The 27,820-nt window shown below is 41.7% G+C and overlaps 2 protein-coding genes across 9 annotated transcripts in view; one reads left to right on the forward strand and one right to left on the reverse strand.

Annotated features, from left to right (window-relative positions):
* Positions 1–6,104, reverse strand: part of LOC106586439 (unconventional myosin-Ib) — a 142,682-nt gene extending 136,578 nt beyond the window's left edge. For all 7 annotated transcript variants that reach the window (XM_045707713.1, XM_045707708.1, XM_045707714.1 and 4 more), the window contains exon 1: positions 5,832–6,104. The gene's annotated coding sequence lies outside the window, so the exon portion shown is untranslated. The remainder of the gene's footprint in view (positions 1–5,831) is intronic.
* Positions 6,105–9,945: 3,841 nt separating this feature from the next.
* On the forward strand, positions 9,946–26,343 carry pofut2 (protein O-fucosyltransferase 2). Of its 2 annotated transcripts, XM_045707635.1 has the most exons (10): positions 9,946–10,063; positions 10,711–10,792; positions 13,170–13,420; positions 20,657–20,801; positions 21,152–21,262; positions 21,506–21,572; positions 23,734–23,859; positions 24,080–24,260; positions 24,891–25,014; positions 26,045–26,343. In XM_045707635.1, the coding sequence occupies exons 3-10, from the start codon at positions 13,234–13,236 to the stop codon at positions 26,196–26,198; spliced, it is 1,095 nt and encodes a 364-aa protein (XP_045563591.1). In that variant the 5' UTR covers positions 9,946–10,063; positions 10,711–10,792; positions 13,170–13,233; the 3' UTR covers positions 26,199–26,343. The 2 variants fall into 2 exon arrangements, with proteins under 2 accessions (XP_045563591.1, XP_014029199.1); XM_014173724.2 differs by lacking the exon at positions 9,946–10,063 and having other exon boundaries at positions 10,126–10,792.
* Positions 26,344–27,820: the final 1,477 nt, after the last annotated feature.

A 27,820-nucleotide genomic window follows, 5' to 3' on the forward strand; every position in this document is an offset into this window, starting at 1 on the left:
TGTTGGAAAAATTACTTGTGACACGCACAAAGTATATGTCCTAACAGACAAGAAATTTGTGGAGTGGTTGAAAAGCGAGTTTTAATGACTCCAACCTAAGTGTATGTAAACTTCCGACTTCAACTGTATGTATTATATTAAGTTAAAATAAAATAAAAGGGTTCATTGTTCATTCAGTGTTGTTGTAATTGTCATTATTATAAATATATATAAAAATCTTCTAATTTAATCACTATCGGCTTTTTTTGGTCCTCCAATAATCGGTATCGGTGTTGAAAAATCATAATCGGTCAACCTCTAACATCTGCTCTCACTACAGCTCCTTAATTTTAGATTTATGATCATCTAACATTTGAGGAATTTACCCTGGACACCATTACATTATGTTAGTCTATATATGTGTATGGTAGAGAGTGGGGAATGGTCCCCTCAGCCCATAGGTCCCATAAGTCCTTCCATCCACCCAGAAAGCAGTTCCTCTTTTCTGTATGACTGTGGCTTCTGTGGTTTCATCATATATACCACAGCCTTCGTGAGCCAAGTCACCAGATCAACTTTATTAGTAGGACAGATCAAACAAACAAAGACAGATGAACCGTTCTGATGCAAAGTTTGGATGACTATTTGTGCCATCTTTCTGTTACCAAACTTCTACATCTGTACTGTTCAAGTAAATGTGTTTTTGTAAAATTGTCTGTTTTCTGTAGTTGTATTGTTTGCTTAACTTTGCAATCATTGTTTTTTGTTTGACATACAAAAAACACGGTGTTTCCTTGGAATTTCCCATATGCTAATAGTGGATGTTGTGGTCCTGCCTCGGCGATTGGGGAGTTCCTGTCTTAATAGCTATTCATTTACCCATTGGGATAAAAAATTATTGATTTGGAAACACAGCTAGGTGAAATGATTTTGATAAGGAAATTTGTATTTGTGTTTGCATAGTTTATGCTGTTGTTTTCAACCCTCATCTGAATTTACTAAATTACTCACGATAAACGTTCACAAAAAACATAACAATTATTTTAAGAATTATAGATACAGAACTCATTTATGCAATCGCGGTGTCCGATTTTAAAATAGCTTTTCGGTGAAAGCACATTTTGCAATATTCTGAGTAGATAGCCCGGCCATCATGGCTAGCTATTTTGACACCCACCAAGTTTGGCACTCACCAAACTCAGATTTACTATAAGAAAAATTGGATTACCTTTCCTGTTCTTCGTCAGAATGCACTCCCAGGACTTCTACTTCAATAACAAATGTTGGTTTGGTTCCAAATAATCCATAGTTATATCCAAATAGCGGCGTTTTGTTCGTGCGTTCAAGACACTATCCGAAGGGTAAAGAAGGGTGACGCGCCCGGCGCATTTCATGACAAAAAAATTCAAAATATTCCATTACCGTACTTCGAAGCATGTCAAACGCTGTTTAAAATAAATTTGTATGCAATTTCTCGTAAAAAAGCGATAATATTCCGACCGGGAAACCCTGTTTTCGTTCAAAGACAAAAAAATAAAAACATGGTGTCGGCTCGTGCACGCGCACCAGTCTCATTGTTCTCAGATCGACCACTTACCAAATGCACTACTGTTTTTCAGCCATGGCCTGCAAAGTCACCATTCGATGTTCTGGCGCCTTCTGAAAGCCTATGGGAGCGTTAGAAAATGTCACGTTATGCCAGAGATCCCCTGTTTTGGATAGAGATGATCAAGAAGGCCAAGAAATAGTCAGAGAGAGCGCTTCCTGTTTGGAATCTTCTCAGGTTTTGGCCTGCCAAATGAGTTCTGTTATACTCACAGACACCATTCAAACAGTTTTAGAAACTTTAGGGTTTTTTCTATCCAAATCAAACAATTATATGCATATTCTAGGTACTGGGCAGGAGTAGTAACCAGATTAAATCGGGTACGTTTTTTATCCGGCCGTGCAAATACTGCCCCCTATCCCCAACAGGTTAACACTGATGTGCAAAACCGATGCCAAAGCTTCCGTGCATACCTATATAACGTAGGTAAATGACGTAATGACGCCACGCAAAATTTTGCGCTACACGTGCAACACAGCATTCCTAACCTAGCCCACAATGTCTGCTGTGTGGATCGAGCAGTCATTTGAAAGAGTAAGAACATTTCAACTATTTAACTGTACTAGAATGCTTTAAAAGGCCGCTAAAATTTTAAATATCATTATCTTTGTTTTGGCAAGGAAAATATCGGTATCGGCCACAAATGTCATATCGGTGCATCACTGCTTTTTAGTTTTTTCCGCATTGTTTGTAACTTGTTTTGTACATAATGTTGCTGCTACCATCTCTTATGACTGAAAAGAGCTTCTGGACATCAGAACAGCGATTTCTCACCATGAATTGGACAAATAATTTTTCTTTAATGAGGGATTTACTCCAGACACCCGAACAGGCCCTCATCCCCGTCATTCGAAGGAGAACGAGACTAAGGTTTTGCGGAAGGAGATTGGGGTGCCTTGTGAGAATCAGGCGATGAGTGGCTGATCTGCCTTTGCCATCGGTACTATTAGCCAACGCACAATCGCTGAATAATAAAACTGACAAATTAAAAGCACGTATATCCTACCAATGGGACATTAAACTTATCTTATGTTTCACAGAGTCGTGGCTGAACGACGACATGAATAACATACAGCTGGCGGGTTATACACTGTACCGGCAGGATAGAATAGCAGCCTCTGGTAAGACAAGGGGTGCCGGTCTATGTATATTAGTAAACAACAGCTGATGTACAATATCTAAGGAAGTCTCGAGGTTCTGCTCGCCTGAGGTAGAGTATCTCATGATAAGCTGTAGACACACTATCTACCAAGAGTTTATCTATATTCTTTGTAGCTGTGTATTTACCACCACTAACCGATGCTGGCACTAAGACCACACTCAATGAGCTGTATACGGCCATAAGCAAACAGGAAAATGCTCATCCAGGCTACCTCTGGCGAGCACATGGAGGGCTGTGCGGCCCCCCAAAGAAATGCCACCCCACACCATGACTGACCCACCGCCAAACCGGTCATGCTGGAAGATGTTGCAGGCAGCAGAACGTTCTCCACGGCGTCTCCAGACTGTCACGTCTGTCACATGTGCTCAGTGTGAACCTGCTTTCATCTGAAGAGCACAGGGCACCAGTGGCGAATTTGCCAATCTTGGTGTTCTCTGGCAAATGCCAAACGTCCTGCACGGTGTTGGGCTGTAAGCACAACCCCCACCTGTGGACGTCGGGCCCTCATACCACTCTCATGGAGTCTGTTTCTGACCGTTTGAGCAGACACATGCACATTTGTAGCCTGCTGGAGGTCATTTTGCAGGGCTCTGGCAGTGCTCCTCCTTGCACAAAGGCGGAGGTAGCGGTCCTGCTGCTGGGTTGTTGCCCTCCTACGGCCTCCTCCACGTCTCCTGATGTACTGGCCTGTCTCCTGGTAGCGCCTCCATGCTCTGGACACTACGCTGACAGACACAGCAAACCTTCTTGCCACAGCTCGCATTGATGTGCCATCCTGGATGAGCTGCACTACCTGAGCCACTTGTGTGGGTTGTAGACTCCGTCTCATGCTACCACTAGAGTGAAAGCACCGCCAGCATTCAAAAGTGACCAAAACATCAGCCAGGAAGCATAGGAACTGAGAAGTGGTCTGTGGTCTCCACCTGCAGAACCACTCCTTTATTGGGGGTGTCTTGCTTATTGCCTATAATTTCCACCTGTTGTCTATTCCATTTGCACAACAGCATGTGAAATTTATTGTCAATCAGTGTTGCTTCCCAAGTGGACAGTTTGATTTCACAGAAGTGTGATTGACTTGGAGTTACATTGTGTTGTTTAAGTGTTCCCTTTATTTTTTTTGAGCAGTATATTTGATAGAGAGGTGTTTAAAAAAGTATGGTGTGATTCCAGTGTGAACATACAAATATTTGTTTTCTTTTTTATAAAATCCTCAAAATTGACCCGAGGACATGGAAGTGGCCGTAGTTGCAGAATCACCCATCTAGCAATTTACCTTGGCTCATTGCAACCACAAGGTATTTTTGATGCTGCACTCGCGTAACAGGGGTTCAGCCTGCCACGCAGTTTCCTCATGGATTGCAATGTAATCGGCCATAATCGACATCCAAAAAGGCTGACTACCGATTGTTATGAAAACTTGAAATCGGTCGACCTCTAGTTGTTATGACAGTGTGCATTTGGATGTCAAATTACTTTTGGTCTTTTGGCAGTGAATAGCTGAGTCGGCGATAGTAAATATCCTTCATCTTATGTCTATAATATATACAGGACCTTTATAACAGTCACCTGGGATCAACTACTTCATCGGAACCAGTATCTTTCATAGCAGAAATTCAAACATACAGTAGCTACTGATATTCAAGGGTAGAAACTAGAATCATTGTGTGGACTTTCCCTTACTGTTGTTAGGCAACTTGTGACACAGAAGACCCTATGCCATAAACATAAAAAGTTGAGTCCTGAAACAAAGCAGCGCACAATTCTCCTTTGTATGAAGGAAGCACAGCGACAACATATTGGGTTAGTAAGGTCCCAGACAAAAAACACAGACAGCATGAGACCCAGACCCTGGCTGCAACTGAAGCTTCATTAAAAATGCAGACCTAACCCAATTCTGGTTTATGTTTTTGGGCCCTTGCCTTCTGCAAAGCATTAGTTTTTCATGCTCCAAAATTCCAAGTTCCTATAGAGTGCAAGCCTGGCCCTGGATCCAAAGGGCATTCCAGCAGGAGGAAAAGCAGAGAGACTTCCCAGAGATTCTCCTGTCTTGTTTCTCAGAGAACAACAGGGGCTTTTTAGGCTTTAAAGTAGATGGCGTGTAGGCTAGTAAGACATTTCAATCTCTATTACAAATCTGTGTGTGAGTGTATTTCATTCCGGGATATTTCAAAGGGGATGCAATGTAAATACATTATTCTGGCGTGAAATCACATTCTTATGCATAGTGGACTGAAGTGTGGAGCAGTGCAAGGGCAGTAACATTGATAGCCTAGTCTAGTAAGTGCATGAAATCTCCGAAAAGACATCTGCTTTTTTTTTTAAAGAGTTACACTTGTTTTTTTCCACCGTTGTCCTACAACTTTCAATGTATGTACCGCTATCTTAGTGTTGTGTTCTGTTCGAGCGTACTGACCACATATGTTCGAAATCACTAGAGTACATTCTTAATTAACAATACAAAATCGCCCCAGATTTGGACAAGGTGAGACGAGTAACAAAAGTAGACCCACCCGCTCCCGGTAGTAGCCTACCACTTCTCTTTTCCCCTCACACGAAAAAGAACAAGAGTTCAGGAATGGTCGAAGCGATTCTGAGTGAAAAGTACAAAACCATCACACATACAAGCTACACGTATCCTATTCAAAGTCAAACAAATGCAAGGATGCTTGAAACATTTAAGGGGATAGTTAAACGCCAAATAAAGATTTCACGTGGCATTAAAATTTCACAAGTAATACAAATCAGCTAAAAAAAATTACCAGAATATGCTAGTGCTATGTGAGGATCTTGAACATTAATGCCACCAGTCTCATGAGCTTTTGTGTAGGCTAAAGAACGAACGGGTTGCATGGCCATGTATATGAATGGGCAAATAGCCTACTGATTAGACACATTTTGGAAAGGAGAATTCTAGCTATAAAAAAAAATGTCAGATTATGCAACCAACGCTGAATTGTCAATTAAAGTAACACCAACAAGTGATAGGCTTGCAAAAAGTTGCAAACAGTGGCTAGGCTAGAACTTATTGTGTTAGTCTACTCAAGACAGTGTGGAAAATGTTGAGAATAAAACTACTCTACTTGCCTCCAAATTGGAAATGTTGTCCCCTAAATACACTCTGGAGGACAATGTAGAATCCCGGAGATATCTCTTCAGATGAAAAACGTTTCCTCTATCCCTGAATTCTGCACGCGTCTCTCATCCGGCTATGAGGACTTCCACTGGAGCACTAACTGATAGGGACTACGGGCATAGGGAGTGGCTAGCTGCACACGTGCTGCTACGCGCCATTCAATCACCTTAGGTGAGATTTTAAGAGAGAAAAAAAACTGCCTAAACTCTTCAAAACGGAGTCTGAGTCTCAGCATCATCATAACTATCATAACTCATTGCCAGGATGAGATGAAGGCATTTGACAGTGCAATACCGCCCTCTTGTGACAAAACAAACAAACAAAAACTGTGGGGAGCCGAAATTGGGTATCGCGTCATCAGTTCCTCTTATGTTTGTCATTGCAAACCTTAGAGGGCCATTTATAATTTATCAGAGTCCAGATCAACTAGCCCATTACAGCTAACGTTTTTTTATTTAGATTGTTTAGCCCATAGATATTGTTGAATTTTTTTTGTCAGATCTATACACATTAGACATGGCAAAATGTACAGAATTGCAAGAAAATGTGCTTTAAAACGGCTAAATGTTCTTTGCACCCCATTACAAAATCTGTAGGAATGCAGGAAATAAGCTTTAAACCTGCAAAAATCTCTCCACCAACAGGAGGGGTGAGAACAGTTTGTGTCATAAGCAGTGCTTGTACCAATAGAAATAGACGTGGGAGGAGCAGGATGTTCCCCAATGCTGAAAAGGGGCACCCAGTTTAAAAGTTTGGGAAACCCTGCTCTAATCTCACATTGGTGGAATTGCAATAAGCAAACTCAAATTATGGAATGATGCACCTATTCTATTCCATTCTATACTATGCTCCAAAATATTGATACGGACAGTTAGCCTACTCTAGTTCAAATAAAATCAAAGTCTATTTGTCACGTGCGCCGAATAACAGAGTTGACGTGCAGCTATTTGGTCTCTCATCCAGGGTTTTAACCAAAACCAGCCCTGCTTAGCTTTTATATGTGTCACTGACGATTAGCAATGTGCTATGTTGAGAATGATTATTAAGAAACCTCTTCATAACTAAATATATTCACTGTTGCTATTGAAGTCATTCCAAAGAGTAGGTTTAACTGAGCAAATCAAATCAAAGTTTATTTGTCACATGCGCCAAATACAACAGACCTTACGGTGAAATGCTTACTTACAAGCCCTAACCAACAGTGCAATTTATAAGCGAGACTTAACAGTAGCGAGGCTATATACAGGTGGTACCGGTACAGAGCCAATGTGTGGGGGCACCGGTTAGTCGGGCTATTTGAGGTAATATGTACATGTAGGTATAGTTAAAGTGACCATGCATAGATGATAAATGTCACGACACAATGCAAATAGTCCAGGTAGCCATTTGATTACCTGTTCAGGAGTCTTATGGCTTGGCAGTAAAATCTGTTGAGAAGCCTTTTGGTCATAGACTTGGTGCTCCGGTACCACTTGCCATGTGGTAGCAGAGAGAACAGTCTATGACTGGGGTAGCTGGGGTCTTTGACAACTTTTAGGTTCTTCCTCTGACACCGCCTGGTGTAGAGGTCCTGGATGGCATCCAGCTTGGACCCAGTGATGTACTGGGCCGTATGCACTACCCTCTGTAGTGCCTTGCGGTCGGAGGCTGAGCGGTTGCCGTACCAGGCAGTGATGCAACCAGTCAGGATGCTCTCGATGTTGCAGCTGTAGAACCTTTTGAGGATCTGAGGACCCATGCCAAACCTTTTCAGTCTTCTGAGGGGGAATAGGTTTTGTTGTGTCCTCTTCACGACTGTCTTGGTGTGTTTGGACCATTCTAGTTTGTTGGTGATGTGAACACCAAGGAACTTGAAGCTCTCAACCTGCTCCACTACAGCCCTGTCGATGAGAATGGAGGTGTGCTCGGTCCTCCTTTTCCTGTAGTCCACAATCATCTCCTTTGTCTTGATTACGTTGAGGGATAGGTTGTAATTCTGACACCACACGGTCAGGTCTTTGACCTCCTCCCTATAGGCTGTCTCGTCGTTGATCAGGCCTACCACTGTAGTGTCGTATGCAAACTTAATGATGGTGTTGGAGTCGTGCCTGGCTATGCAGTCGTGGGGGAACAGGGAGTACAGGAGGGGACTGAGCACGCACCCCTGAGGGGCTCCGGTGTTGAGGATCAGCGTGGCAGATGAGTTGCTACCTACCCTCACCACCTAGGGGCGTCCCGTCAGGAAGTCCAGGATCCAGTTGCAGAGGGAGGTGTTTAGTCCCAGGATCCTAAGCTTAGTGATGAGTTTTGAGGGCACTATGGTGTTGAACGCAGAGCTGTAATCAATGAATAGCATTCTCACGTAGGTGTTCCTATTGTCCAGGTGGGAAAGGGCAGTGTGGAGTGCAATAGAGATTGCATCATCTGTGGATCTGTTTGAGCGGTTTGCAAATTGGAGTGCATCTTGGGTTACTGGGATAATGGTGTTAATGTGAGCCATTACCAGCCTTTCATAGCACTTCATGGCTATGGACGTGAGTGCTACTGTAGTCATTTAGGCAGGTTACCTTAGTGCTCTTGGGCACAGGCACTATGGTGGTCTGCTTGAAGCATGTTGGTATTACAGACTCAATCAGGGACATGTTGAAAATGTCTGCACATGCCCGGAGCACACGTCCTGGTAATCCGTCTGGCCCAGCGGCCTTGTGAATGTTGACCTGTTTAAAGGTCTTACTCACGTCGGCTACGGAGAGCATGATCACACAGTCATCCGGAACAGCGCATGCTCTCATGCTGCCTCAGTGTTGCTTGCCTCGAAGCGAGCATGGAAGTGATTTAGCTCGTCTGGTAGGCTCGTGTCACTGGGCAGCTCGCGGCTGTGCTTCCCTTTGTAGTCTGTAATAGTTTGCAGACCCTGCCACATCCGACGAGTGTCGGAGCCGAGGTAGTACAATTCAATCTTAGTCCTGTATTGGCGCTTTGCCTGTTTGATGGTTCGTCGGAGGGCATAGCAGGATTTCTTATAAGCTTCCGGGTTAGAGTCCCACACCTTGAAAGTGGCAGTGGTACCCTTTAGATCAGTGCGAATGTTGCCTGTAATCCATGGCTTCTGGTTGGGGTATGTACGTACAGTCACTGTGGGGACAATGTCCTCGATGCACTTATTTATAAAGCCAGTGACTGATGTGGTGTACTCCTCAATGCCATCAGAAGATGGCATAGTTTCAAGTAACATGATGTGTAGGATCTATTATATTCTATCAAAATATCAAGTGTGACAGTTACTCTAGGTGAAAGTAACATTTATAGGATCTAATGCTTTTATATTCTACTATATTTCTATTATATTCTATTCATTATATACCATATTAAACCAAAATATCAATTGAGTGATATGGAATGTTTCTGGAATGGGACTTTCTAAATTGTATTCCAATCTTACTGTCTGTGCACATAATGTAAACTTATAGAAAGAAAATTAGGAAGAATATAATTGAGCAGCCTAAAAATCTACCCCCTTCACACACGCATACATTGGCAGGTGATACCAAAGATTTGTATAACTAACCCAAGATAGACCACTGCCTGTCGTTTCCAACGGCAGCAAATGAATCACAGTGGGCAGGACAAGCAAGGAGGCGGTCAGAGCCAAGCAAGAGCTAGCGAGATCCTATTGTCGTGTTCTAGCATATTTTTGCATATTTCCATTAGGGAACGCCTACTCTGTGAAACGCGCGTGTGCAATAACTCAATCGGGCCTTGCACTCCTTTTAAACAACGCAATTTTTTTAACTTTGGCAAAGGTTAAAGTCTACAAAACGTTGATCACTCTGTTCGTAAAAGACTGCAGTTTTTGGAACATAAAACTGTATTGAGATCAAATGTTTCGTTGATGAAATAATGTGCAGAATGTCGGGCAAAATCCATCTCGCTCCGTCTTCTCCCACTGCCGGTCACTGGGCTTCCTCTCATCACCATATTTGGTGGTAGGTGGAAACGCCTACCGGATGCTTCAGATGTATACGTCAGGTGAAACATCAGGATCATTCTTCTATCTGTAGTGATACTTGTGGGTGCGTTCGTAAATTCACTCTGGCTATCTACTCAGATTTCAGACCACTCTCGTCTCTGTGCCAGAGCGCAAAACAACTGACGAATTTACTAACACTCAACACCCGTTGAATATGGCCCGTGTCAGTAAAGCGTAAGTCCATTGTTGACAGCAGCACAGTTATAGTCACCAACGCTCTGGATAACATGAAAACAGCTCTGCTTGGGCGAGTAAACTAGTCAGTGAGGTGTTCTTTCATTTGTGTCTGGAAGTAGCTAGCAAGCATCGGCGCTTGACTATCGTTGTGAGGTCAGAACGCTCGGATCAACCCTACTCCACCGCCAGATAACGAAAATCTCTGAATTTACGAACGGACAATCTGACAACGCTATGAATTTTCGACAATTTGACAACGCTCTGGCGTACTCCAGAGTGAATTTACGAACACATCCTGTAACGCGTTCAGATACTGGGTGCGTTCGTAAATTCGCTCTGGCTATCTACTACGATTTCAGAGCACTCTTGTCTGAGTGTGTCAAAGCGCAGAATAACTGATGAATATACGAACACCCAGAGCGCAGATTTACTTTAAGAACACACTCACTGTTAACAAATTGTTAAACAAATCAATGCAGTTGCTATGTAACCACAGACGCTTCATCCTCCCGGAAGTGCGTTGCTTAAATAAAAAATGGCGGACCACAGATTTAGCAGAGGTTTCAATTCACCGGTGTTGTGGCTTTTTTCTGTGCAATCTTTAATCAAATTGTGTTTGTCTTTTCTCGCGTTGAGCGCTGTAGTCGTCGAAGGTCAAACTGAAGATACATTCCGAGCTGGAAATACCGTTTTTTCACCAGCCGTTGCAGCAGCACGGGATCTACGGTAGGGGGTGCAGGCTAAACACAATGGCCTACCTATGCTGTAGCTTGTATTTCAATATTGTGTTAGGGACGCATAGAATATGTTATTTGCTTCTAGAGCAGTCATTTTAGTTTTAAAAATGTGCTCAAGACGTGGGATACATCATGTAATCAGAAATCATTCTATAAACTGAGAATAAATCAAATATGCCTTTGCTGTTGTTTGTTCCATGTTTTGTGCTGCTGCCATGTTGTGTTGCTGCCATACTATGTTGTCTCAGATCTCTCTTTATGTAGTGTTGTGGTGTCTCTCTTGCCGTGATGTGTGTTTTGTCCTATATTTTTATTTTTAACCCCAGCCTCCGTCCCCGCAGGAGGCCTTTTGGTAGGCTGTCATTGTAAATAATAATTTGTTCTTAACTGTCTTGCCTAGTTAAAGGTTAAATACAAATAAAACATATCCAACCTGTATGGCAGGCACAACACTAACACAAAATGTTCAAATGTAGGCTACAGTTGTCCGCCTGACCGCCGATGAGTGAACATCACCTGGGTATCTGGGAGGTATAGCTCACTGCGGTCAAGTGAGCAGACACTCGCAAAGCCATCCGCTCTTCAGTTTTCGTGTGAAAATGTGCGCAAATACACAACACTTTACGGTGTCGCGTGTTTTCTGGTGGGGAAACTGAGTCTGATGCACTGTCATGTACAGATAGATGATAGCTACAAATCATTCTAAGCAAATAGTTTGAAGCACACTTATTCAGTCTTCCATAATCAAAATTATACCATCGTTTATTTCGTTTTTGCGCCTTATCAAACATGACTTTGATATCACGGGTAGAGAGGCTGCAGTAGCTTAATTGTCAAGTGTTAAACCAATAATTGTTTACAGTCATGACATACAAACACACATGGACACACACATCTTCACAGCAAGTGAGCTTGTTGTTTTAGTAGGTCATTAATCCAGTGTGGTGACCATTGCTATTATGCCAGCTTAAAATATGGGTTAAAATATTTGGTTATTCTATATTTTCAGTGAACTTTGAGGTAACATAATTACATTTTTACACAGTAAAATTGGATGGTAAACTTTTTCTCATGTTTGACACTAGTACATTACTAATCCATTGTCATTAACATTGCAAAGCATAACATGCCCATATTATGACAGCTACAATGCCATCTAAGATGGTTGAAATCGTGAAACATGCAGCAGTAGACAAAACCATGGTGATGACCCTGGTCAAAGTGTGCCGTCTTTTCAAGAAAACGTGTCAGCCATACCTGCCCACAATATACATAAGGACGGACATAGAGGAAGAAATCATAGGCCAACCAGATCGCACACTACAGACCAGTATAGTGTCAGTAAACAACATTTGTTGAAATCGCAGAAAGATATAGCAGACTAGCCCTCAGACTGAAAAAACTACAAATACTAACACATGGGTGCTTTAGACTGATATATTTATGGAGAGGTTATCTGACATTGGGATGCCTGATTAACTTAATGTTTTGGATGGACAACTTGTGTTGGTAGCAAGGTGAGCTACCTTATTTATTGCAGGTTAACACTTGTTTAAAATATATATATTTTTTTTACTATCTGTCCCCTTTGTAACATCTTGTTTATTACTTGTTACTTTACTACTTTTTGTACTTTATATAACTTTAAAGGAAAAATATCCTTCAAATGTGAATGTAAATACTGGTGTTAGGGTAGATTGGGGGAAACATCCACTTAAGGAAAATGTCTATTCTCAGAGAAAAACAAGTTTGTTTAGAGTTACAGATGTGAAAAATGGCTTTCCTTTGGCAACCTTTTTTTAAAGGGAAATAAGTGTACAGATGTGACAAAATGTTTACCATCCAATTTTACTGTCTTAAAATTATAATTAATCAAAGTTCACTCCAATATAAAGTAAACTAGAGTTTTTTCCAGTGTTGAAGCTGGCATAATGTGGGCATGTTATGCATTGCAATTTTAATGACAATGGATTACTAATGTATTAGTGGCAGACATGTTACAAAATGTTTACCATCCATTTTAACTGTTAAAATTGATTAATGTTACCTCAAAGTTCACTGTAATAAAGAATAACCAGTTATATTAACCTATATTTTAAGCTGGCATAATATGTGCATTGTGTCAAAAATAATTGTTGATAAGGCGCTTGTCTCAATCTGTGCATGACAGTGCATCCTACTCAGTTTCCCCACCAGAAAACACATGATACCGTAAAGTGTTATGTATTCACGCACACAAATTGCCTCACTTGACCGCAGTGTCTAGCTCCAACAGAACTCATGTTTATGAGGCTGCCAGCCAGGCGCATAGCCTAATAGAACACAATGAATTGTATAATACTATCTCTATATCTTTATGCTGCCAGGTACCTGCTTTACGACATCAACCCACCAGAGGGTTTCAACCTGCGTCGGGACGTGTACATTCGCATGGCATCCCTGGTGAAGACCCTGAGGAGACACAGTGACTGGGTGCTGGTGCTGCCCCCCTGGGGACGTCTTTACCACTGGCAGAGCCCAGACATCCACCAGATCAGGATCCCCTGGGGAGAGTTCTTCAGCCTCACCAGCCTGCAGGGCAACGTGCCTGTCATAGAGTACGAGGAGTTTATAGCTGGTGAGTTCAGCAGTCTCATACCCTTTCCACACTACTGAACTGACCTGATTCGAACTGAGCTGTGCCTCGTTTCCCAGAGCCTTCGTAGCATTAAGATCATCGTTAGAACCATCTTACCATGTGTCTTTAGTGGCCGATGTGTTTCCCCGAGCCTTCGTTAGTAACGTGACTACAAAGTTGACAACAAATACAATGTTGCCAAAGTATTTGCAATTGTTACAAACAAGTGAAGGATAAAAGGTTTCAAATGAAATCTGAGATGACTGCCTTAAAAAATACATAGGCTGCAGTGCCTTCAGAAAGTATTCACACCCCTTGAATTTTTTAAGATTTTGTTATGTTACAAAGTGGGTTTAACCCTTAACATAATACAAAAATAAGGGCTTATGTAGCCCTTCTGCATCTGCGGTGAAAGGTGACAGAGCTAGAGTGGTGTTTGTCAGACCATGAGACATCCCAAAAATTGGTCTTCTCACGAAACCGTCTGAACGGTTTGGCCTACAAGCCACTATGGCAGGATGAGACTCTCACGAACACAATTGTTTTGTGAGAAGACCAATTTTTGGGATGTCACAGGACTCAGCCAGGCCCAGCCAATCAAAGTTAGTTTTCTCCCACAAAATGGCTTTATTACAGACATAAATACTCCTCAACAATACCCCCCCTCCTCCTCAGATCCCGCAGGTGAAAAAGATGTATGTGGAGGTCCTGTGCTGGCGTGGTTACAAATGGTCTGCAGTTGAGAGGCCATTTGGATGTACTGCCAAATGCTCTAAAATTACGTTGGAGGCGGATTATGGTAGAGAAATTAACATGAAATTATCTGCCAACAGCTCTGTTGGACATTCCTGCAGTCAGCATGCCAATTGCCTTGAGACATCAGTGGCATTGTGTTGTGTGACACAACTGCACATTTTAGAGTGGCCTTTTATTGTCCCCGGCACAAGGTGTACCTGTGTAATGATCATGCTGTTTAATCATCGTATTGATATGCCACTCCTGTCTGGTGGATGGATTATCTTGGTAAAGGAGAAATGATCACTAACAGGGTTGTAAACGAATTTGTGCATATCATTTGAGAGAAATATGCTTTTTGTGAGTATGGAACATTTCTGGGATTTCAGCTCATGAAAAATGGTACCAACATGTTGGGTTTATATTTTTGTTCAGTATACATGTCGGTTGTTTTGCTCTAGGACGCCCACAAGTCTCAAAAGACTCGTATGAAGGTCCCCTGTACCAGTTCAACATTTTGTGGAAGTCTAGTGTATTCGGAAAGTATTCAGACCCCTTCCCTTTTTCCACATGTTGTTACGTTACAGCCTTATTCTAAAATGGATTAAAACATTTTTTTTTAATTATCATCAATCTATCCACAATACTCCATAATTACAAAGTGAAAACAGGTTTTTAACAAGGACAGTGCATACCAGAGCAAAAACCAAGCCGTGAGGTCGAAGGAATTGTCTGTTGAGCTCCGAGACAGGATTGTGTTGAGGCACAGATCTGGGGAAGAGTACCAAAATGTTTCTGCAGCATTGAAGGTCCCCAAAAACACAGTTGCCCCCATCATTCCTAAATGGAAGAAGTTTGGAACCACCAAGACTCTTCCCAGAGGTGGTCGGCCGGCCAAACTGAGCAATCAGGGGAGAAGGGCCTTGGTCAGGTAGGTGACCAAGAACCTGATGGTCACTCAGAGAGAGCTCCAGAGTTTCTCTCTTAGGCCTTTTATGGTAGAGTGGCCAGACGGAAGCCCCTCCTCAGTAAAAGGCACATGACAGCCCACTTGGAGTTTGCCAAAAGGCACCTAAAGGACTTTCAGACCATGAGAAACAAGATTCTCTGGTCTGATGAAACCAAGATTGAACTCTTTGGCCTGAATGCCAAGTGTCACATCTGGAGGAAACCTGGCACCATCCCTACGGTGATGCATGATGGTGGCAGCATCATGCTCTGGGGATGTGTTTCAGCTGCAGAGACTGGGAGACTAGTCAGGATCAAGGGATCGAGATTCTTTGAAGACTTATCTCTTCAGTAGGTCCTATGATTAAGTATAGTCTGGCCCAGGAGTGTGAAGGTGAACGGAAAGGCTGGAGCAACGAACCGCCCTTGCTGTCTCTGCCTTGCCGGTTCCCCTCTCTCCACTGGGATTCTCTGCCTCTAACCCTATTACAGGGACTGAGTCACTGGCGTACTGGTGTTCTTCCATGCCGTCCATAGGAGGGGTGCGTCACTTGAGTGGGCTGAGTCACTGACGTGGTCTTCCTGTCTGGGTTGGCGCCCCCCCCCTTGGGTTGTGCCGTGGCGGAGATCTTTGTGGGCTATACTCGGCCTTGTCTTAGGACGGTAAGTTGGTGGTTGGAGACATCCCTCTAGTGGTGTGGGGGCTGTGCTTTGGCAAAGTGGGTGGGGTTATATCCTGCCTGTTTGGCCCTGTCCGGGGGTTTCATCGGATGGGGCCACAGTGTCTCCTGACCCCTCCTGTCTCAGCCTCCAGTATTTATGCTGCAGGAGTTTATGTGTCGGGGGGCTAGGGTCAGTCTGTTACATCTGGAGTATTTCTCTTGTCTTATCCGGTGTCCTGTGTGAATTTAAATATGCTCTCTCTAATTCTCTCTTTCTCTTTCTTTCTTTCTCTCGGAGGACCTGAGCCCTAGGACCATGCCTCAGGACTACCTGGCATGATGACTCCTTGCTGTCCCCAGTCCACCTGGCCGTGCTGCTGCTCCAGTTTCAACTGTTCTGCCTGCGGCTATGGAACCCTGACCTGTTCACCGGACGTGCTTGTTGCATCCTCGACAACTACTATGATTATTATTATTTGACCATGCTGATCATTTATGAACATTTTAACATCTTGACCATGTTCTGTTATAATATCCACCCGGCACAGCCAGAAGAGTATTGGCCACCCCTCGTAGCCTGGTTCCTCTCTAGGTTTCGTCCTAGGTTTTTGGCCTTTCTAGGGATTTTTTCCTAGGGAGTTTTTCCTAGCCACCGTGCTTCTTTCACATGCATTGCTTGCTGTTTGGGGTTTTAGGCTGGGTTTCTGTACAGCACTTTGAGATATCAGCTGATGTACGAAGGGCTATATAAATAAATTTGAAATTTGATTTGATTCTTGATGAAAACCTGCTCCAGAGTGCTCGGACTTCAGACTGGGGCAAAGGTTCACCTTCCAACAGGACAACAACCCTAAGCACACAGCCAAGACAACACAGGAGTGGCTTCGGGACAAGTCTCTGAATATTCTTGAGTGGCCCAGCCAGAACCCGGACTTGAACCCGATCGAACATCTCTGGAGAAACCTGATAATAGCTGTGCAGCGACATTCACCATCCAGAACTTGAGAGGATCTGCAGTGAACAATGGGAGAAACTCCCCAAATACTGGTGTGCCAAGCTTTTTAGTGTCATAACCAAGAAGACACCAGGCTGTAATCGCTGCCAAAGATGCTTCATTAAAGTACTGAATAAAGGGTCTGAATACTTATGTAAATGTAATATTTCAGTTTTTATTTTTAATGCATTTGCTAAAGTTTCTAAAAAAACTGTTTTTTCTTTGTCATTATGGGGTAATGTGTGTAGATTGATGAGGATTGATTTTTTAAAATCCATTTATAATAAGGCTGTAACGTAACAAAATGTGGGAAAAATGAAGGGGTCTGAAAACTTTCAGAATGCACTGTATATGGAGATAGTTTAGTGCCTAAAATAAATGGGAAAATATATGTAAAGAAAAATACAAATAGTTTCCTATCTTTCTTATGTCTCTCATTAAATGTATTCAATTTTCCTCTTTTTCAGACACCTTGAAATAGATTTAATTGTCATTTTTTTGTCAAGGATATTCACAAAATACTCTGTCAAAGTGGAAGAACAATTCTAACATTAAAACACAATTATATGTCGATTTAGATAAGTATTCAACCCCCTGAGTCAATACATGTTAGTACATGTCACTTTTGGCAACGATTACAGCTGCAGTCTTTCTGGGTGGGTCTCTAAGAACTTTGCACACCTGGATTGTACAATATTTGTCCATTATTCTTAAAAAATGCATTCATGTTCTGTCAAGTTGGTTGTTGGTCATTGCTTGACAGCCATTTTCAAATCTTGCCATAGATTTTCAAGCCGATTTAAGTTAAAACTGTAACTAGGCCACTCAGCAACTTTCAATGTCATCTTGGTAAGCAACTCCAGTGTATATTTGGCCTTGTGTTTTAGGTAATTGTCCTGCGGAAAGGTTAATTTGTCTCCCAGTGTCTGGAAGCAAACTGAAGTTTTCCTCTAGGATTTTGCCGGTGCTTAGCTCTATTCCAAAAAAAACAGATGACAAGCATACCCAGCCACCACAATGCTTGAAAATATGAAGAGTGGTACTCAGTGACGTGTTGGATTTTCCCCAAACATAACGCTTTTTATTCAGGACAAAAAAGTTATTTCTTTGTCAGATTTTTTGCAGTTCTACTTTAGTGCCTTATTACAAACAGAATGCATGTTTAGGAATATTTTATTCTGTACAGGCTTCCTTCTTTTCACTGTCATTTAGGTTAGTATTGTGGAGTAACTGCAGTGTTGTTGATCCATCCTCAGTTATCTCTTATCACAGCCATTAAACTCTAACTGTTTTATATAAATCTCTGAGCGGTTTCCTTCCTCTGTGGCAACTGAGTTAGGAAGAATGCCTGTATATTTGTAGTGACCGGGTGTATTGATACACCATCCAAAGTGTAATTAATAACTGCACCATGCTCAAAGGGATATTCAGTGTATGCTTTTTTTATACCCATTTACTAATAGGTGCCCTTCTTTACGACCCGTTAGAAAATCTCCCTGGTCTTCGTGGTTGAATCTGTGCTTGAAACTCACTGCTCGACTGAGGGACCTTAAAGATAATTGTGTGTGTGTGGGGTACAAAGATGGGGTAGAGTAATTCAAATATCATGCTAAACAGTATTGCACACAGAGTCAGTTCAACTTATTATGTGACATGTAAGGAAAATGTTTACTCCTGAGCTTATTCAGACTAACACAACAGAATGTGGAAAACATCACGGGGTGTTAACTTTCTGAAGGCATTGTACATGGTCTTATGTATGTTATTTCAATCATGTTAAATCAATTGAATTACAGTGCCTTGCAAAAGTATTCACCCCCTTGGTGTTTTTCCTATTTTGTTGCATTACAACCTGTAATTTAAATTGATTTTTATTTGGATTTCATGTAATGGGCATACACAAAATAGTCCAAATTGGTGAAGTGAAATCAATTTTAAAAAAAGTTTACTCTAAACGGAAAATTGGTGCGTGCATATGTATTCACCCCCTTTGCTATGAAGCCCCTAAATAAGATCTGGTGCAACTAATTACCTTCAGAAGTCACATAATTAATTAAATAAAGTCCACCTGTGTGCAATCTAAGTGTCACATGATCTCAGTATATATACACACCTGTTCTGAAAGGCTCCAGAGTCTGCAACACCACTAAACAAGGGGCACCAACAAGCAAGCAGCACCATGAAGACCAAGGAGCTCTCCAAACAGGTCAGGGACAAAGTTGTGAAGATGTACAGATCAGGGTTGGGTTATAAAAAAATATCAGAAACTTTGAACATCCCACGGAGCACATTTAAATCCATTATTAAAAAATGGAACGAATATGGCACCACAACAAACCTGCCAAGAGGGGGCTGCCCACCAAAACTCATGGACCAGGCAAGGAGGGCATTAATCAGAGAGGCAACAAAGAGACCAAAGATAACCCTGAAGGAGCTGCAAAGCTCCACAGCGGAGATTGGAGTATCTGTCCGAAGGGCTACTTTAAGCCGTACACTCCACAGAGCTGGGCTTTACGGAAGAATGGCCAGAAAAAAGCCATTGCTTAAAGAAACATAAGCAAACACATTTGGTGTTCACCAAAAGGCATGTGGGAGACTCCCCAAACATATGGAAGAAGGTACTCTGGTCAGCTGAGACTAAAATGTAGCTTTTTGGCCATCAAGGAAAACGCTATGTCTGGCAAAACCTAACACCTCCCATCACCCTGAGAACACCATCCCCACAGTGAAGCATGGTTGTGGCAGCATCATGCTGTGGGGATGTTTTTCATCAGCAGGGACTGGGAAACTGGTCAGAATTGAAGGATTGATGGATGGCGCTAAATACAGGGAAATTCTTGAGGGAAACCTGTTTCAGTCTTCCAGAGATTTGAGACTGGGACGGATGTTCACGTTCCAGCAGGACAATGACCCTAAGCATACTGCTAAAGCAACACTTGAGTGGTTTAAGGGGAAACATTGAAATGTCTTTGAATGGCCTAGTCAAAGCCCAGACCTCAATCCAATTGAATCTGTGGTATGACTGAAAGATTGCTGTACACCAGCAGGAACCCATCCAACTTGAAGGAGATGGAGCAGTTTTGCCTTGAAGAATGGGCATAAATTCCAGTGGCTAGATGTGCCAAGCTTATAGAGACATATCCCAAGAGACTTGCAGCTGTAATTGCTGCAAAAGGTGGCTCTACAAAGTATTGACTTTGGGGGGGTGAATAGTTATGCACGCTCAAGTTCAGTTTTTTTGTCTTTATTTCTTGTTTGTTTCACCCCCAAAAATATTTTGCATCTTCAAAGTGGTAGGCATGTTGTATAAATCAAATGATTACAAATCCCCCCCAAAATCTATTTTAATTCCAGGTTGTAAGGCAACAAAATTGGAAAAATGCCAAGGGGGGTGAATACTTTCGCAAGGCAATGTATATTTTGCGACTAGGCTGCTGTCTGTAATTTTTGCCTGAATGTGTTTCGTGATATGTGTGCAATGATGTGCCCAATCTGTGATTTACTGCATTATTTAGTGCGTAAATAACGATGCATCTGGTATGATCATCTTAATGCTTAAGTTACATCGCAGCTGTAAACGAGTCCCTGTACTGGGCTGGTCTGGTTTTGTATCCACCATAGTTGCTGGGATCGTGCTGGAAAGGCCAACGTAAAAGAAAAATACATCTGGTCACCCCTCAGACATTTTAGTAAATTTCCATGTTTTTGTGGTTGGTCAACTTTACCTGACATCTGGCTGATTTCCATTTTTTTCCTCTGTTAAGGATTGTTCCATAGGTATAATTAATGCATAATGATACATGGTTATAAAGGCTTTTACATACTTATAAGAAGATATAAAACATTATACCTTCAGGCTTAAAGTAACATGTTAAATTTCCATGTTTTTGGCTCCAGAGTCTGGAGGCCCATTTATTGAACAGGTCCTGGTGCTACAGAACTACGCTGAAGGGTGGACTGACGGGAAATGGGAGGAGAAAGTGGACCAGCGACCCTGCGTTGAACGGTTATTGTACTCCAAAGACAAACAGGGTTATTACAGGTACAGTAATCACCAGTTTCAGAGATGGATAGGAACATAATAGATTCAACACTACATTCCAAAGATGCATAGGACTACTGCATGTGGACACTAACAATGAGTTTGGCATCTGTGCTTACCTACCTTTATGTCTCGCAAAGTTGAATTATCAAAGGTAAATACTTGCTTCAGCTATTAAAATGTGTTTTATGGCAGTGGAACAAGCTGTAGTAGTAGTAGTAGAAGTATAGTGGGTGTAGTGAGTATGACTTATATTCATATAAATACAATTGTCATGTTCGTTGTGAGCAGTTTTCCCTAATTTCAAAGCATGTCTCACCTCTTTCTTTTCCTTCCTCTCCCTCTGTTAGAGGATGGTTTTGGGGCTATGAGGAAACCAGGGGTGTGAACGTCACTTGTCTGTCAGCTCAGGGCCACGCCTCCATCCTGGCACCACTCCTGCAGAACAACATCACATCAACGTGAGTCAATAAATGTCCATGTGTTTGGCTAAGATAGATACAATTATTGAATCCGAATCTTGTCTAAGGATGTGATATAATTATACAACCACTACAGGTTTAATGTGGACTTCCTATTTAAACTAAAACAAAAAGTAATATTCTAGAGTTGGCAGCATAGTCTTTATTGGATTTGTTGTATGTACTGTATGAGATGTGGACATGTGTTCACTGATGGAGCTCTTTCCTTTCATATCCCCGCAGTTCTGTGATGTTGGACAAAGCAGAGACTGTCCTCCATGATCACTACGCAGGAAAGGACTACTGGGATGTAAGTCTGATGTCAAGTTGTAAAGAATGTATCTGTCTGGTAATGGTTGACAGCCTACAATCATACAGTTGAAGTCGGAAGTTTACATACACTTAGGTTAGAGTCATTAAAACTCGTTTTTCAACCACGCCACAAATGTCTTGTTAACAAACTTTATTTTGGCAAGTCGGTTAGGACATCTACTTTGTGCATGACATAAGTAATTTTTCCGACAATTGTTTACAGACAGATTATTTCACTTATAGTTCACTGTATCACAATTCCAGTGGGTCAGAAGTTTACATACACTAAGTTGACTGTGTCTTTAAACAGCTTGGAAAATTCCAGAAAATGATGTCATGGCTTTAGAAGCTTCTGATAGGCTAACTGACATCATTTGAGTCAATTGGAGGTGTACCTGTGGATGTATTTCAAGGCCTACCTTCAAACTCAGTTCCTCTTTGCTTGATATCATGGGAAAATCAAAAGAAATTAGCCAAGACCTCATAAAAATAAATTGTAGACCACCACGAGTCTGGTTCATCCTTGGGAGCAATTTCTAAACACCTGAAGGTACCACGTTCATCTGTACAAACAATAGTTTGTAAGTACCACGCAGCCGTCATACCGCTCAGGAAGGAGACGGTCTCCTAGAGTTCTGTCTCCTAGAGATGAACGTACTTTGGTGCGAAAAGTGCAAATCAATCCCAGAACAACAGCAAAGGACCTTGTGAAGATGCTGGTGGAACGAGTAAAACGAGTCCTATATTGACATAACCTGAAAGGCTGCTCAGCAAGGAAGAAGCTGCTGCTCAAAAACCACCATAAAAAAAACAGCCAGACTACAGTTTGCAAATGCACATGGGGACAAAGATCGTACTTTTTGGAGAAATGTCCTCGGGTTTGATGAAACAAAAATGCAACCGTTTGGCCATAATGACCATCGTTTTGTTAGGAGGAAAAAGGGGGAGGCTTGTAAGCCGAGGATACCATCCCAACCGTGAAGCACGGGGGTGGCAGCAGGTTTTGGGGGTGCTTTGCTGCAAGAGGGACTGGTGCACTTCATAAAATAGATGGCATCATGAGGAGGAAAATTATGTGGATGTATTGAAGCAACATCTAGAGACTTCAGTCAGGAAGTTAAAGCTTGGTCGCAAATGGGTCTTCCAAATGGACAATGACCCCAAGCATACTTCCAAAGTTGTAGCAAAATGGCTTAAGGATAACAAAGTCAAGGTATTGGAGTGTCCATCACAAAGCCCTGACCTCAATCCCATAGAAAATTTGTGGGCAGAACTGAAAAAGCATGTGTGAGCAAGGAGGCCTACAAACCTGAATAAGTTACACCAGCTCTGTCAGGATGGATGGGCCAAAATTCACCCAACTTATTGTGGGAAGCTTGTGGAAGGCTACCCGAAGCGTTTGACTCTGTAACGGCTGTCTTCATAAATGGACCAAGGCGCAGCAGGTATGTGAATACTCATCTTTAATTAAAAATAAGGAGTAAAGCATCCACTTAACAACACAAAAAAGCTGACAACAGTGCCAGTTCTGCAGGCTATAAACACAGTGCAAAAACAACCACCCACAACCCCCAGTGACAAACATACTCCTACATATATGACTCCCAATCAAGAACAACAATCCCCAGCTGTTCCTGATCAGGAGTCACAAGACACACAGAACATTCAAACACACACACAAGACTGCCACGTCCTGACCCCCAAACTACTACAACAGCTCCATCTGCTGGTCAGGACGTGACAGACCCAAGTTAAACAATTGAAAGGCAATGCTACCAAATACTAATTGAGTGTATGTAAACTTCTGACCCACTGGGATTGTGATGATAGAAATTAAAGCTGAAATAAATCATGCTCTCTACTATTATTCTGACATTTCACATTCTTAAAATAAAGTGGTGATCCTAACTGACCTAAGACAGGGAATTTTTACTAGGATTAAATGTCAGGAATTGTGAAAAACTGAGTTTAAATGTATTTGGCTAAGATGTATGTAAACTTCCGACTTCAACTGTATATTGTAATTAATTATAGGTCATATTTCATAGAAATCTGGTAACACTGGTAGTTACTTTAATGCAGAGTAGTGAATAGTTCTTCCTGATTTGTTTAACACTCCTCCATTTTGCCTAAGTCTTTTTGTGTCTTCTCCTCTGTAGACTCGCCGCAGTATGGTCTTTGCCAAACACCTGCGTCTCCTAGGGGACGAGTTCCGTGCAAAGTACCTGAACTCCACAGACGAGCAGGACCAGACCATATACAACGAGGACTGGACTCGCATTAAGGTTTTCAGACCTTTTCACATACATACACACCTTGCACATTTAAATTATATGTATTTATCTATCCACATTGATTATTTGTTGCACTAGCAACATGTACTGTGTTGGGAAAAATGGGGGGGAAATGTCTTAAGCTAAGAATAGTTCTGTTTTGCTATTGGTGGGTAATTTTAATTGGGCATGAGTGGTTTGACGTGTTATTCATTTCTGTGTGTAAACTCAGAATAAGCTGGGTTCTGCCAGAGGGGGGCCGTACCTGGGTGTCCACCTGAGAAGGAAGGATTTTATCTGGGGTCACAGAGAGGATGTGCCCAGCCTCAAAGGAGCTGTCAAGAAGATCAGGAACCTCATGAAGAAAAACAAACTAGACAGAGTCTTTGTTGCCACTGACGCAGATGAGGAAGGTACAGTTGTACTTTGGTGCCATTGATTGATGTTGAAAGTAAGATAAATAAGTTGAAAATAAAGCCATTCATATTTGCAGCCCTAAGGAAATAACAAAATAATTGTGTTAGGAATTAGAATTTCAGTTGACTTTTGAAATGGAATTGACCCCAACCGTATAACCCAGTAGAGGCTTGGCAGGTTTATGCTGTCTGTAGCCTACTCCACAGAGAGTCTGTGGGTTATACAATGACATTAAGGATTGTCTTTTTCATCAGCTCTCCAGACAAAATTATAATTTTAACGGTCTAGATGAAAATAATAAATTGTGTGAGATTTAATCAGGTAACAATAATGTAAATGCCTGTGCCAAAGCCTGCCACCTTATCCCCCAACGGGGATGTTTCTTTATAAATGCCTAATTGTCCTTTTTTCTACTGTACTTTGTTTTTTGATTATGCTTACATGTGTATGATATAATGTATTATACAGTAGAATTTGAGTTGTTGTTTTTGTATTATTGTATCATTGTGGAGTGACACTTCAATACACTTTTCTAATCTAATCTCTAGATCTAGACAATAGGGCCAGTCAGAGTATGGCTCTAAGGCCAGTGTGTTCCTGATGAGGCATCTGTCTGTCTTGTGCAGAGCTGGAGGAGCTGAAGAAGATATTACCAGAGATTACACGCTTTGAGCCCACCTGGGAGGACCTGGAACTACTCAAGGACGGGGGCGTGGCTATCGTCGACCAATGGATCTGCGCACATGCCAGGTACAGCTCTCCTCACAATGAATGCTTCTATGTTCCACCATTCAGTTGAAAGAACATGTTGCACAATGTGTGCAGACTGAGGGTGGGGAGCTGTGACAAGTACACATGATGCAGACATTCTTGTACTTTTCTTTTGTTGAAGTGCACGCGATCATACTTTAGTTAAACAGCTTTTGTTACCCTCACGTTCTGTAGGCTACAGTAGGATAGTGGGTCATGTGATACTACTTACAGTATTGTAATTATTTTATTAGCATGTAGGTGTCCTTTTAAGATCATATTTTTATCAAATGTCTGTAAAGGTAATTTGATTGTCAGAGCAGTGTAAAAATAGGCCGAAACAATTCCTTAAAACATTTTCGAGGTTTGCTTTACATCATCATTACTCGACATCAAAATGTTTAAATGTAATAAGCCACCCATGATAGAGGGATAAACAGTATCATTTAAATATTCTTGAAGGAGTAAAGTAAGATCATTGAAGTTTCTGTATCCCATTTTAAATGTGAGATGGAAGATCTAGGTGTTCATGATAATACTCTGTACTTCAAACATACTGTATATATATTGTACTCTATGTTGTCCAAGATTCTGCTGTTAAATTAAGTAAATATTTTCAACTGAACTAATGGATCATTTGGTACAATAGTTGTTTTTGTCACCTGTGTAAGTCAGACCCACATATGGACCTGAAAGCCATTGTCCCTTAAAATCATCTGAGGGTGCATTCCAGTAACATTAGATTCTGGATCACTCCACTAGAAATCTAATACAGTACTGGAGTGTTAAACACATAATTACACTTCTACTGCACTTTAGAATATTTGCACTGCATTTAAATCTATATTATTAGCCTGTTGTGTATTGTATGGGGTGATGATGAATGTGAAGTCTATTGTATACTGTATTTCGTGTGTTGAAGACTTTCTATTGATTCGATACTTGTAAAATGGACTTGTCTTTCTTAATTGCCTCTGGTGGGATAGATAAAGTTGCATTGAATAACCTCTATCACCCTCCCATTTCCCAGGTATTTTATCGGAACATCTGTGTCGACCTTCTCTTTCCGGATCCACGAGGAGAGAGAGATTCTGGGATTCGACCCCAAAACTACCTACAACCGCTTCTGTGGGGACAGTGAGAAGGAGTGTGAACAGCCCACACACTGGAAAATAGTTTACTGATGCAATGACGTGACATCCCTCTCAACAGCTCTCAAAGAACATGCCAATTGCAGTGTTAAAGTGGAGCTTTGTTATTTTTAGATATACAGTTGAAGTCGGAAGTTACAATACACTTAGGTTGGAGTCATTAAAACTTGTTTTTCAACCACTCCACAAATTTCTTGTTAACAAACTATAGTTTTGGAAAGTCGGTTAGGACATCTACTTTGTGCATGGCACAACTAATTTTTCCAACAATTGTTTACAGACAGATTATTTCACTGTATCACAATTCCAGTGAGTCAGAAGTTTACATACACTAAATTGACTGTGCCTTTAAACAGCTTGGAAAATGACAGAAAGTGATGGCATGGCTTTAGAAGCTTCTGAATGAATAATTGACATTATTTGAGTCAATCGGAGGTGTACCTGTGGATGTACTTCAAGGACTACCTTCAAACTCAGTGCCACTTTGCTTGACATTGTGGGAAAATCTAAAGAAATAAGCCAAGTCCTCAGAAAAAAAAAATTGTAGACCTCCACAAGTCTGGTTTATCCTTGGGAGCAATTTCCAAATGCCTGAAGGTACCACGTTCATCTGTACAAGCAATAGTACGCAAGTATAAACACCATGGGACCACGCAGCAGTCATACTGCTCAGGAAGGAGATGCATTCTGTCTCTAAGAGATTAACTTACTTTGGTGCGAAAATTGCAAATCAATCCCAGAACAACAGCAAAGGACCTTGTGAAGAAGCTGGAGGAAACAGGTACAAATTATCTATATCCACAGTAAAACATGTCCTATATCGACATAACCTGAAAGGCCACTCAGCAGGGAAGAAGCTACTGCTCCAAAACCGCCATAAAAAATCCAGACTACGGTTTGCAACTGCACATGGGGACAAAGATCGTACTTTTTGGAGAAAGGTCCTCTGGTCTGATGAAACAAAAATAGAACTGTTTGGCCATAATGACCATCGTTATGTTTTGAGGAAAAAGGGGGTGGCTTGCAAGCCAAAGAACACCATCCCAACCGGGAAGCACGGGGGTGGCAGCATCATGTTGTGGGAGTTCTTTGCTGCAGGAGGGACTGGTGCACTTCACAAAATAGATGGCATCATGAGGAAAATTATGTGGATATATTGAAGCAACATCTCCAGACATCAGTCAGGAAGTTAAAGCTTGGTCACAAATGGGTCTTCCAAATGGACAATGACCCCAAGCATACTTCCAAAGTTGTGGCAAAATGGCTTAAGGACAACAAAGTCAAGGTATTGGAGTGGCGATCACAAAGCCCTGACCTCAGTCCTATCGAAAATTTGTGGGCAGAACTGAAAACGCATGTGTGAGCAAGGATGCCTACAAACCTGACTCAGTTACACCAGCTCTGTTAGGAGGAATGGGCCAAAATTCACCCAACTTATTGTGGGAAGCTTGTGGAAGGCACCCTGACACGTTTGACCCAAGTTAAACAATTGAAAGGCAATGCTACCAAATACTATTTGAGTATGACCCACTGGAAATGTGATGAAAGAAATAAAAGCTGAAGTAAATAATTCTCTCTATTATTATTCTGACATTTCACATTCAAATAAAGTGGTGATCCTAACTGACCTAAAACAGGGAATTTTTACTAGGATT

This window comes from Salmo salar, chromosome ssa25 (assembly GCF_905237065.1).
Source record: "Salmo salar chromosome ssa25, Ssal_v3.1, whole genome shotgun sequence".
Taxonomy (NCBI): Eukaryota; Metazoa; Chordata; class Actinopteri; order Salmoniformes; family Salmonidae; genus Salmo; species Salmo salar.